This window comes from Ictalurus punctatus, chromosome 22, assembly GCF_001660625.3.
Source record: "Ictalurus punctatus breed USDA103 chromosome 22, Coco_2.0, whole genome shotgun sequence".
Taxonomy (NCBI): Eukaryota; Metazoa; Chordata; class Actinopteri; order Siluriformes; family Ictaluridae; genus Ictalurus; species Ictalurus punctatus.
In genome coordinates, this window is record NC_030437.2 from 8,476,296 (window position 1) to 8,488,276 (window position 11,981).

The following is an 11,981-nucleotide window of genomic DNA, read 5'->3' on the forward strand; positions in this document are numbered from 1 at the left end:
TCAGACGAATCGAAATTTGAAATTCTTTTTAGAAACCATAGATGCCGCATCCTCTAAACTAAAGATGACTAAAGAGGAGAGGGATCATCCGGCTTTTTATCAGCACTCAGTTCAAAAGCCTGCATCTCTGATGGCGCATTAGTGCCTATGGAATGGGCAGCTTGCACATCTGGAAAGGTACCATCAATGCTGAAACGTATATACAGGTTTTAGAGAGATAGATGCTTCCATCCAAACGAAGTGTTTTTCAGGGAAGGCCTTGAATATTTCGGCAAGATAATGCTAAACCACATATTGCAGCTATTACGACAGCATGGCTTCGTAGTAGAAGAGTCCGAGTATTGAACTGGCCAGTTCAGACGTTTCCCCAATTGAAAACATTTGGCGCATCATGAAACAAAAAATATGACCAAGAAGGCCCAGGATTTTGAACAGCTAGAATCCTGTATCAGACACGAATGGGACAATATTCTGCTCCCAAAACTCTAGCAGCTGGTCTCCTCAGTTTGCAGACTTATACGGACTGTTGTTAAAAGAAGAGAAGATGCTACATGGTAAACATGGCCCTGTCCCAACTTTTTAGAGACTTGTTGCTGCCATCAAATTCAAAATTGCCTTATTTTTTCCTTAAAATGCTACATTTCCTCAGTTTAAACATTTGATATGTTTTCTGTTGATAATTATGTTCTATTGTGTATAAAATATGGGTTGATTAGATTTGCAAATCATTGCATTCTGTTTTTATTTACATTTTACAGCGTCCTAACTTTTTTGGAATTTGGCTTGTATAATAACAAGCAGACCTTCTAAACTAGGTGTATCATAACATCTGTTTCTTTACATGCTTTGAGCAGATTTGCAAAACTGCTACTCCGACTGCCTGCTCTGCGCTCCATCGGTCTAAAGTGTCTGGAGCACCTCTTTTTCTTCAAACTCATTGGAGACACACCCATTGACACTTTTCTAATGGAAATGCTAGAGGCACCACACCAAATGACATAAAGGAGCAGTGCCTTAACTCACCCATGACAATGTCACTCGTCCCTGTAAAGAACACTGCACTCTCATGCACATCACCTTCACAAAGCCATGATAAGATGCATCTCAGTGACACCTGCTTTATCTGGTAAACGTCTTATCTTGCAATCCAGGAGACAAACAGATTTACTTTGGTGCTTCATCTTTGGAATTTGCAAATCCATGTAATTACACAAAGACCATTCACTTTGGATTAATTCATAAGGAGGATGGATTAAGAGAGTCAAAACAGGTATGCTCTTGTGGTTGAAATGAATTCTTGAATATTCTGCCTCACAGTGACCTACCTCTGCAGTCCACTCTGTTCTGATACAAAATTCTGCAATACCTCATACACACCCCTCGGTACCACAGGATTCCTTTTTCTGACACCTCATCACTGCCTTTGTTATGGACTGTACTTTATGTACTATAACATTTAATGTTAATTTTGCAATTTTTTAAAATATATATTTTGTAATTCACTGATGAGAAAAAGATGTATAAGAAAGAAATTGTATTTGCAGCACTTAACTGATTTTTTTTTTTTTTATTCTTTTTTTTTTTCTTTTTCCAAACAGTGTTGATTAGCGAGGCTGCCAGCAGTTGGTCTCTGCAAAGGGCAGTGTTGTTTGGCTGTAACAGAGGCATATGATTGACAGAATGGTTTAAAATGAAAATCAGGTTTGCTCTTTGCCTGATTCAAGTTTAATGATAGAAAAAAGCAATGATTCTTTGTTGTTCATGTAAAATTTTAGATGTTTGATTATCAATTGTTTTGCCTTCATAATTCATCTCATTAATGTAGCAAGTATTTCCAAAGATTTTCATTTAAATGTCATGTGATGATTCCCAGCAAAGCAGCATTTGTGCTATGAAAATATGCAATTAGGCTACGTTCACATTAAAAGGCTGAAGTGGCACAAGACAAAGTCCTCGCAATTCAGATTAAGGATACTAATATATGGTACTACATACATAGCCATGTAATCATATGAGAACATATAAGATGAGTTATATTCACCCAGTGCTGGTAGCCTGCTAGCAGTGTTAACTAGGAGAACGAAATGGAGAAAAGTCATATAACTGCTGTCAAGCTGTCAGTCTGCCTCCGGAGCAAATCTCTGTAATGGCAGATTGTGCTACAGTTTCATTACCGCATTCCCCCTAAATATGTTTGTTGTTGTTCATGATGCTTGGATCACGTATGTAATGTTATTGATTTCAAAATATGCTCATGTAAATAATTTCAGGGCAGAGGTCTGAGGTCACATACACATGAAATGTGACCCGTTAAGGCAGAAAGAGAGAGAGGTTAGGCTGCCACCTGGTGTTCGCAGTTGATACTACAGGTTGTACAATTTAATATTACAATCAGAGTAAAAAGATTTTTTTTAATGGAATTGAATAAGACTTGTAATGTGAACATAGCCTCTGTTAAAAGAATCCAGATGATGGTCTGGCCTCAGGGATGTGGGAGGTTTAGGAAGAGCTTACCCTACCACCTGGTGTCTCACAGGTGATACTACAGTTCAACATTACGCTGGGAGAGGAATCTGAAGAATCCTTCATTGTTTGACAGTGTGAAATAACCAGACCTCAGGCTTTGTAAAACACTTTTTATATTATAGTATTAATCAGACTCATATTGTGCAATTACTTTCTGTATTATAAGGAACAGACAGATTGTTGTGATGTTTGCTAAAAGGAACCTCTTGCAAACTGAGCCAGGCTGAACTAAAACAGTGTTCTTATATAGTAAATATACATTTGAGATTATTATTATTATTATTATTATTATTATTATTATTATTATTACAGTGTTTCATAATCAGACTGTGCAGAAATTCAGTCACTGATCGCTCTTTCAGTAGTCACATATTTAACTCAGTGAAAGCAGAGGCTACCACTCAGGCACATACATGGTTTACATGCAGTTTCTTCACGTTAAAAAAAAATCACAAAACCCTAACTGTGGTGTTTTTCACAATATCATCAGTTTTTATCCTTTAGTTTGCCTAAGGCCCTTCTCACCTGTAGCCTGAAACCATGTTTAAAACTCTGGCCTTTAAACACCAGCATGAAGTCATAGGAAGAACACAAAAAAACTCTTATTTGGAGTAGAAATCCAAGCCAAAACTCCAAAAGGCCCTAATCTATAGAATAATCCTTGGTGTTGGGCCTCATGGAAGACAAACAGGGTTTAGTAGACAAACAGAGATGGGTGATACACTTTCCCCATGATAAGCAAGGTTTTGGCAAACCATGAAAAGAGTTTGGTTTAGAGAGAAATATATATTTTTGTACAATTGTAATTTTATGCTTGTGTTCCATGTATTTACATAATTCTATTGAATTTTGCATACATTAATTGTATACATGTTGATTTGTAAAATGGAAGGGTCTTGCCCTCTGAACAGGTTGCTGTTGAAACATTTTCCCCAGTTCCTTTATTGTTGTTGTTGTTGTTGTTTGTTTTAGCATCATTGGGCTTCACCTGGAAAGTGAAAAACGTCATTTTTATGTATCACTACAATGAGAATAACTTTTGAAAACTTTTTGTTTTGAAAGTTACTTTCCTTACTGCATGACAGAACCATTAACCAGTTACAAACTTCATTGAAGACAACAAAAATAAAAATGTCTGTATATTTTCCCTGCTAAAATCAACACACATCTGCAGTATATTTTACAGACATCATAGATGGGGCAAATCAGCCAGAATATTTAAACAGCAGTGTACACTACAGACATTGGAATTTGTGTGAAAACATAGATGAATTCCTGCAGTTACCCAAGTTTCTGAATGAAAATAAATTAAAGGAAATGTGATGTTAGTTCCCTTATTTGATAAGTCCTATTTGATAAACATATAAGGCTTCTAATCATGAGCACATCAGAGAAGGCATAGAACACATTTCACCCAAAAATAAATTATTAACCGAAGAGTTAATTAAACAGTTTTCACACACAGGCTTCAGTGTGCCTTGACCTAGATATTACAGGACTCTGGTAATGTACTGGAGGCATGAATGCCATTGTTCTTACAGATATTCTCTCCTTTTGTGTTTTGATGATGGTGGTTGCTCCAAAATCTCCAATAGGTGTTCAGTTAGGTTGAGATATGGTCACTGTGAATGCCATAGCTTATCATTTACATTATTTTCAGCCAAAACATACAATGAGCCCTCGTGCCCTATGGCTGGGACATTGTTATGCTGGTAGAGACCACTCCCATCAGGATAAAAATGTGTCATTATAGGGTAAAGGTGATCAGTCTGAGCAACTTTGTATTGATTTCAAGTGAACCCAAAAAAACCTGAATTTTGTTGCATTTGTCAACCATCTGTAACTGACCCAACTGCTTAGTTTGAGTGTATTCCAACAAACCTAGCAATGCTGGGGGGTGGGGGGCGAGGATGCATGTAAAATATATGAAAGGCTCCAATCATTAAAAAAGTTCAGCAGTAGTCTCAGTTCTTCTGAAGATCATATTAGATGATAATTGAATTGTGGAACTCATAGTTTATCTTCTAATAATAGATGCAATAATAATAAAAATAGGAAAGAACATAGACAAATATTATATGAACAGGGAATAATCAGAGCAGATTTAAAAATACTGTATACACTTTCCTCAGGTCATACATCTCTCACAGAAATCTATTAATTAGTCCTGTGCCTTAGCAATCACTCATCCACAGTTGAATAGTCTTGTCATTCTCCAGTACTGCTGATGTGATGATGTTCTCCAGTACTGCTGATGTGATGATGTTCTCTGCAGGATGACAAGCAGTCGCAATCTCCACATCTAGAAACAAATCATACACAAATAATAAACAAAGCACATACGGTAATTTACACAGCGTGAGTGACAAGTTTTCCCTCCCTTTGTCTTCCACTACTAAGCAGGTATAATATGATTGGTGTGTTGCCAGTTATACAAATAATATAGATATGTATTACAGTTATGATTCCAGATGTACACCATGTGGTCTTCAGAAAAGGAGAAAATCTACTGGATGGAGAGACGTTTTTACAAGATTCAAATTGGAAATCCTCCTACGTATAAAAGCTAGATGGAATGTACAAAAGCTGCCTACATTCCACCAGATACAGAGAAATTGGTGAATATTTCTCATTCTCATGTATGTCCAATGTATGTCGTAAGACACTACAAGAACAGGCTACAGGAGCCTATAATTAATATGAGTCCATGCAGATTGTTAATTTAATGGAATAGTTGGGCCAAAAATGATTTTTTAAAACAAGTTTACTATTATGGTTATGCTACAACATATTTGCTGTTTGAATTTTGCTTTTTTCGTTTTAACCTACAATTACAAGATTAACAATTTTGGTCACCCAAAATGTTGCTAGAGCAACATCAACCTGAAAGCATCTGTTAATTCATGTTTAAGTTAGAGAGTAGTCAGCCCTCTGCTTCATGTTTTCAGCTGCCACAGGATGCATGTGTTAGTCTTGTCTTTCCCAGGTGGAAACTGTTTACATGGGAAGAATATGAGGTATCATTTGTGCCAAAAATATGTTGACTGCTTTGTTCATTGCTTTGTCAGTGGTGATTGTTGTCGTCTTTTTATTATTATATTATTTTTTATTTTTAGGTTAAACAGCAGCTGTTGATAATTGCTGATAGTTTGGTTATACAACAGTTAGGTCCAGTCCACTGATTTTAATGGATTGTCAGTCAGTTTATGTGTTAATTGTTACATGTTAACACACAATGCTCTGTCCAGCTGTGGCTTCTTTGGGAACCATTTTCATTAATGGCACAAAAATAAACAAAATATTTGGGCATATTGTGTCTGAATCAATAGTTATTATATATGTATTTATTTGTTTATAGAACTGTTGTAAATAAGCAATAGCACACTCACAATCATGCTGTTGTAATGAATATCATAATGATTACCTGCAGCACTCTGCTTGAATTCTCATTCCTATAGCCAAATCACAGCCATGCTGATAGTCAATACAATGGAACTCTTGCTCATGTGATACTGCTTAATCATATAACACAGTTAAATCATTGAACCAGAATGGTGTGCATTAATTTTGTATAATTGCATGACTCAGGCTGTAGTTCCAGCTATAACACTAAAGCAAGGTTATATTAATGCAATCGTAATTTACTATTATTTCTATAGTAACTACTCATTCACAACAAAATATATGATGGACGCTCCACATAGTTGAATGAATGGATTTTTTTTAAACTTACTGTCATTTAACAAAGAATATGCATAATCATTGACATGGTGAGGTTTTTTGCTAGGAGACATTTATTTCACATTTATGGGAGGTGTCACGGGTGTCAGCACTTTGTAACAGTCACAGTGCTTTGTAAAGTTTTCCAGCAAGGCACAGGACAGAAGAGTTTAAATTTTCCAGCTTGTAAAAATGACAAACTGGAAAAAATAACACAAATTACATGCATTTTTTTCACACAGAGAGAGAGAGAGAGAGAGAGAGAGAAAGAGAAATAGACCGATTGTTTATAACTGCTATAATGTAAATTATAACAGGAACTAATAAACCATTAAAATGACTGATGTCTCATTTATTAGTACAGTCCCCTCTGAAAGTATTGGAACAGCAAGGCCAATTTTATTGCTTCCACTATACATTGAAGACATTTGGGTTTGAGTCACAAGATGAATGAGACGATAGATCAGAATTTCAGATTATATTTCCTGATATTTACATCTAGATGTGTTTAACAACTTAAAACATTAGGGCAGGTCCCTAAGTTAGGTGAGCGAAAATATAGGAACAGATCATAAAGTAAATTAAAGTAAATAACACTTAATATTTTATTGTATATCATTTTCTTGAAATAACTGCATCAAGCCAGTGACCAAATGACATCACCAAACTGTTGCATTTTTCTTTTCTGATGCTTTTCCAGGCTTTTACTGCAGCTTCTTTCAGTTGTTGCTTGTTTCGGGGGGGGTTCTCCCTTCAGTCTTCTCTTCAGGAGTTGAAATGCATACTCAACTGGGTTAAGGTCTGATGATTGACATGGCCAGTCTAAAACCTTCCACTTTTTCCCCCTGATGAAGTCCTTTGTTGTGTTGGCAGTGCTTTCTGGGTCATTGTCTTGCTGCATGATGAAGTTCCTCTCAATTAGATTAGACGCATTTCTTTGTAAATTGGGAGAGAGATTGTTTCTGTAGACTCATTCTGCTGCTACCATCATGAGTTACATCATCAATAAAGATTAGTCAGCCTGTTACAGAAGCATCCATGTGAGAACAAGCCATGACACATCTCTACCATGCTTGACTGATGAGCTTATATGTTTTGGATCATGAGCAGATTCATTCTTTCTCCACACTTTGGCCTTCCCATCACTTTGGAAGAGGTTAATATTGGGTTTATAGAACTTTTGTGGCTCATCTTTGTATTTCTTTCTAGTTTATAGTTAAGGCAGTGTGTTCATTACATAGGTTACATTACATGTGTTCATTACATAAAAGATAGGATGAATGACTGGGGTCAGGAACCTATGGCTCACAAGCCACACATGGCTCTTTAACAAAAATTATGTGGCCTGCCAGGTGCCTCACCCTGCACCAACATATGATCATTAAAAACTTAGAGACATCACTAGAAATCAGTTTATTACAGAAAACTAAAAGTCAATTATAATCCCTTTATTGTACAGCCTACTGAAGTCAATGAAAAGCCAGTTTGCAATAATACATTTCAAGTTGTTCCCTCCAATTCATGTACGCAGTGATGTGTGCAAGCATCACTGTCACATGACCACCAGCACCTGATTCACAGTTTGTCTTGCATTTGGCTTTCGTTGCCATTGTTTCTGTTTTTGTGTTTATGGCTAAGAATAAACATAAACCACAGTGTTTTTGCCACAAGTATCTATAGATACTGTTTTGTGTTTTGTTTGTATTTTTATGAAACCTAACCCTCACTTACATCTTACTCTGACTCCAATCGTGATATATATATATATTAGGGATGCACCGAATGTTCGGCAACCGAAATTATTCGGCCAAAAATAGCAAAAAAAAAGCACTTTCGGTGTTCGGCCGAATAAGTGAAACGGCCGAATAAATCTGACCGAACAATGACGTGTTTGATGACGCGACCAAATAGCCTAGCAACCAGAGTAAAACGCGCAAATGTCATGACCTCGATGAGGGGGCGCGCTCATGCACGAGCTACGTGCACGAGCTACATGCCCTTCGGATGTTTACTGTGCGTTTGTTTTGTTTCTGTCACTTCGCGAGATGTAACAGAGTAGAGTACGGAAGCAGGTAAAGATGTATTTATTTAAGGGCAGGCAGACAAATCCTATATCTACTATAATACTCTGCAAGGTGTACAGGGACGCGAGCGGTATATATCCCCAATATAATCAGCCGTATATAACCATTTTTTGCACTCTTGTCAATGCACTTTTTAATGCACTTTTAGTTGTAGGCTACAGAGTGTTACATTCTTTCAGCAGTCAGTTATAGGCCTAACATCGGCTATTCAAGGGGGGCTCAAAAATGACCACATAAAAATATTTTTATTTTACTCATTTATTTATTTAAAGTTATATTGTGCCTTGTTGGTAGTCTGTGTCTGCTGGAATGAGAAAAAAATGTTCAGTGTTAAATAAATATTTTGAAATTGTAGTTTTTGTAATTGATATTTTTCTTTGAAAAGCAAGACAAAACAGTAAAAAGCACATTTTGAGTATTTAATTTATGCAATGGTGAAAAAATGGCAAAATAAATGGAAAAAATGCGAAAAAACGTGTTCGGTCTTCGGCCAAGTTTTTCGTTATATTCGGTTTCGGCTTCGGCCAAGAATTTTCATTTCGGTGCATCCCTAAAAAGAAATGTCCTCTCACATTTAACTGCTTGTACAATATTTCCAGCAAATGTCTTAAAATGTTTAAATATTTGTATTAACATAAATACATTCAACAACTGAGACTTAAACTGAACAAGTTTCGCAGACATTTGATGAACAGAAATGAGTCCCTGAATAAAAGTGGGGTCAATATCAAAAGTCACAGTCAGTATGTGGTGGCCACCAGCTGCTTTAAGTACTACAGTGCATCTCATCTCATGTATCTGTGACCTTAATCGCCGATCGCCTGTAAACTGTTAGTGTCTTAAGGACTGTTCCACAGGTGCATGTATAATAATTGTTTATGGTTCATTTAACAAGCATGAAAAACATTGTTTATACCCTTTCCAATAAAGATCTGTAAAGCTTATTTGGATTTTACAAAACTAACTTTAAAATATGAAAAAGGGACGTTTTTAATATTTTTTTTGCCGAGTATACAGGTGTGACTCAAAAAATTAGAATATCATGGAAAAGTTCATTCTTTCCGTAATTTAATTCAAAAAGTGGAACTTTCACATATTATAGATTCATTACACATGAAGTGAAATATTTCAAGCCTTTGTTTGTTTTAATCTTGATGATTATGGCTTACAGCTCATGGAAATCAAACATCCAGTAGCTCAAAATATTAGAATAAAGAATTTATAATACAGAAATGTCAACCTGAGAAGAGCTCAAATCAGCTAATTTAATCAAAACACCTGCAAAGGTTTCCCGAGCCTTTAATCTCTCAGTCTGGCTCAGTACACACAACCACAATCATGGGGAAGATGAAAGTAAATTTTGCATTTCATTTGGAAATCAAGGTCCCAAAGTCTGGAGGAAGAGTGGAGAGGCACAGAATCCAAGTTGCTTGAAGTCCTGTGTGCAGTTTCCACAGTCAGTGATGATTTGGGGTGGCATGTCATCTGCTAGTGTTGGTCCACTGTGTTTTCTCAAGTAGAGAGTCAATGCAACGTCTACCAGGAGAGTTTAGAGCACTTCATAGACCATTGACAGTCTTCAGTCTGGATGTTCTCAAAACACACTATGTCAGTAGCCACGTGGGACACTTCACAGGTGACTGTGAACTGACAGGTGAGCCATGATATGTAACTTCTCTTTCAGCATTATCTGAGAGTGAACAGCATTTAGCCTTTACTAGCCACAGATGCCTTTGTCAGGCTCCCAACAGTCTATGTCTCAATATTGGAACTAGGTGGAGAGCTCTCTGCTGTGATGCACCTGAGCTTGTGGCACATGCTAACATGCTTGGTCTGGCTGTCTGCTAGCCACTATCACTCACAGCACTGGTGGCTAAAAAAATGCTATGGTCAAGTACACAAGGCCAAAACATTGTACTGCATCTGGGTGAGATGTGATGGTCGAGATTATGGCTTTCCGTTGCATACGCACAGACAATTAACTGTAGCTGCTTGCATTGGTGCAATCGTTTCCTTCTACAGCCATTGACCTCTCTGTGAGATGGATGATGGCAGGTGTGGTTGGCACAGTCCGCACTGATGGACACATAATCAAACCTGCAAAAGCCATACCAGGGTCCTATGGCAAAAATGAGCCTTCTAAGGAGGAATACAGGCATCAATCAAAAGTCAGTGCAACTGAATGGATCAGCCAGATGGCACCCTTGAGTGGCTACAACCTGGCTTATTGGCTAGATTCCCACAATTCATTCAGCCTCCTGTGAGTCCTAAATGCACATGAGTATGTAATTGGTTATCTGAACACTATCAACAGATTGGTTCCAGGTCCTATGAAGGAGCCATTGAATTACAATGGTTGCCATGATGATTTTTATCGTTAAAAACACTTTATTTAGCGGCGTCTGCATCAGATGTGGATTCTGATGACTAAGCTACAGCTAATTGTTACTAAAACCAGCTGTTCATATGGCATGCTATCTGTCTAAGCAGAGTGATTGGCTACAGGGTCATCACCACAGCCTAGAAGCACAGTAGTATCATGATGGGCCACTTCATAAAGAATATTTAATTCTCGTGCCATTCAGGGGTTCTGCGCTGCAGCTAACTGGGCACTGCCATGCACCTCTCAAGATCTTAAATGATCAACATACAATAGAGAGATAGATAGATAGAACTTTATTTATCATTGCACCACATAGTTACTCAGCAATGAAATGCAGTTTATCATCTACCAGAAGTGCAAACAGTGCTGGTTGAATATATAAATATATATACACAGTAAATAAATAAATAAATAAATAAATAACAAGGTTATGGGCAATGAATATGTGCAGTAGCTGTTGAGTAGAGCAATATGAATGGCATATACAGTATATTAATAAATATATGTAAGATATATGTACATTGTTTATACAGCAGTTCAACAGAGTGGTTCCCCTCTGAAAATATTGGAAGAGCAAGGTCAATTCTGTTGTTTTCACTATACATTTAAGACGTTTGTGTTTGATTCAAAAGATGAATGTGAGATGACAAAGAATTTCAGGTTTCATTTCCTCATATTCACATCTAGATGTATTGAACTACTTAGAACATGGTTCCTCTTGTTTGAACCCACCCATTTTTTCAGCAGAGTTAAACAGGGTAATGGTTGTGGGGAAGAAGCTGGCCCTGAACCTGCTGGTTCATCACCCTTTGCACCTTCCTAACCAGAATTGAAGTGTTATGGTGCCAGCAAATAACTGGAATTAAATTTAATACATTTTCACAAACAAGCAAAGTGTAAATACAAATAGTGGGTTTGGACTGGTGAACCAATTCTATTGTAAGATATTTTAGAAGATGGAAGAGGGAAAAGGGGATTATGCAGTAATGTTATTACAAGTATTTCACATGCTGAGAGAAGCTGAAAAAAATAATGTCTCCCTTTTTCAATGCTCCATTTTTTCGAGTTAGTTTAAGGTCTTTTGTGTGGTTTTTGAGATGTAGTTTTGCTGGAAAATTTGCTGAAACCAGTCAACCCAGGTTAATGATATTATCTTAAACACAGAACAAAGCTATGTATAAAACCACTCAAAATGAGCTGATATATATATATATATATATATATATATATATATATATATATATATATATATATATATATATATATAT

At 36.7% G+C, this 11,981-nt stretch overlaps 1 protein-coding gene across 2 annotated transcripts in view; it reads left to right on the forward strand.

Annotated features, from left to right (window-relative positions):
- rxrab (retinoid x receptor, alpha b) overlaps window positions 1-5,835 on the forward strand; it is a 66,160-nt gene extending 60,325 nt beyond the window's left edge. For both annotated transcript variants that reach the window (XM_017452338.3, XM_017452339.3), the window contains one exon: window positions 855-5,835. In XM_017452338.3, coding sequence (XP_017307827.1) covers window positions 855-1,002 — 148 coding nt within the window. In that variant the 3' untranslated portion in view covers window positions 1,003-5,835. The remainder of the gene's footprint in view (window positions 1-854) is intronic.
- The last annotated feature ends 6,146 nt before the right edge of the window (window positions 5,836-11,981 follow it).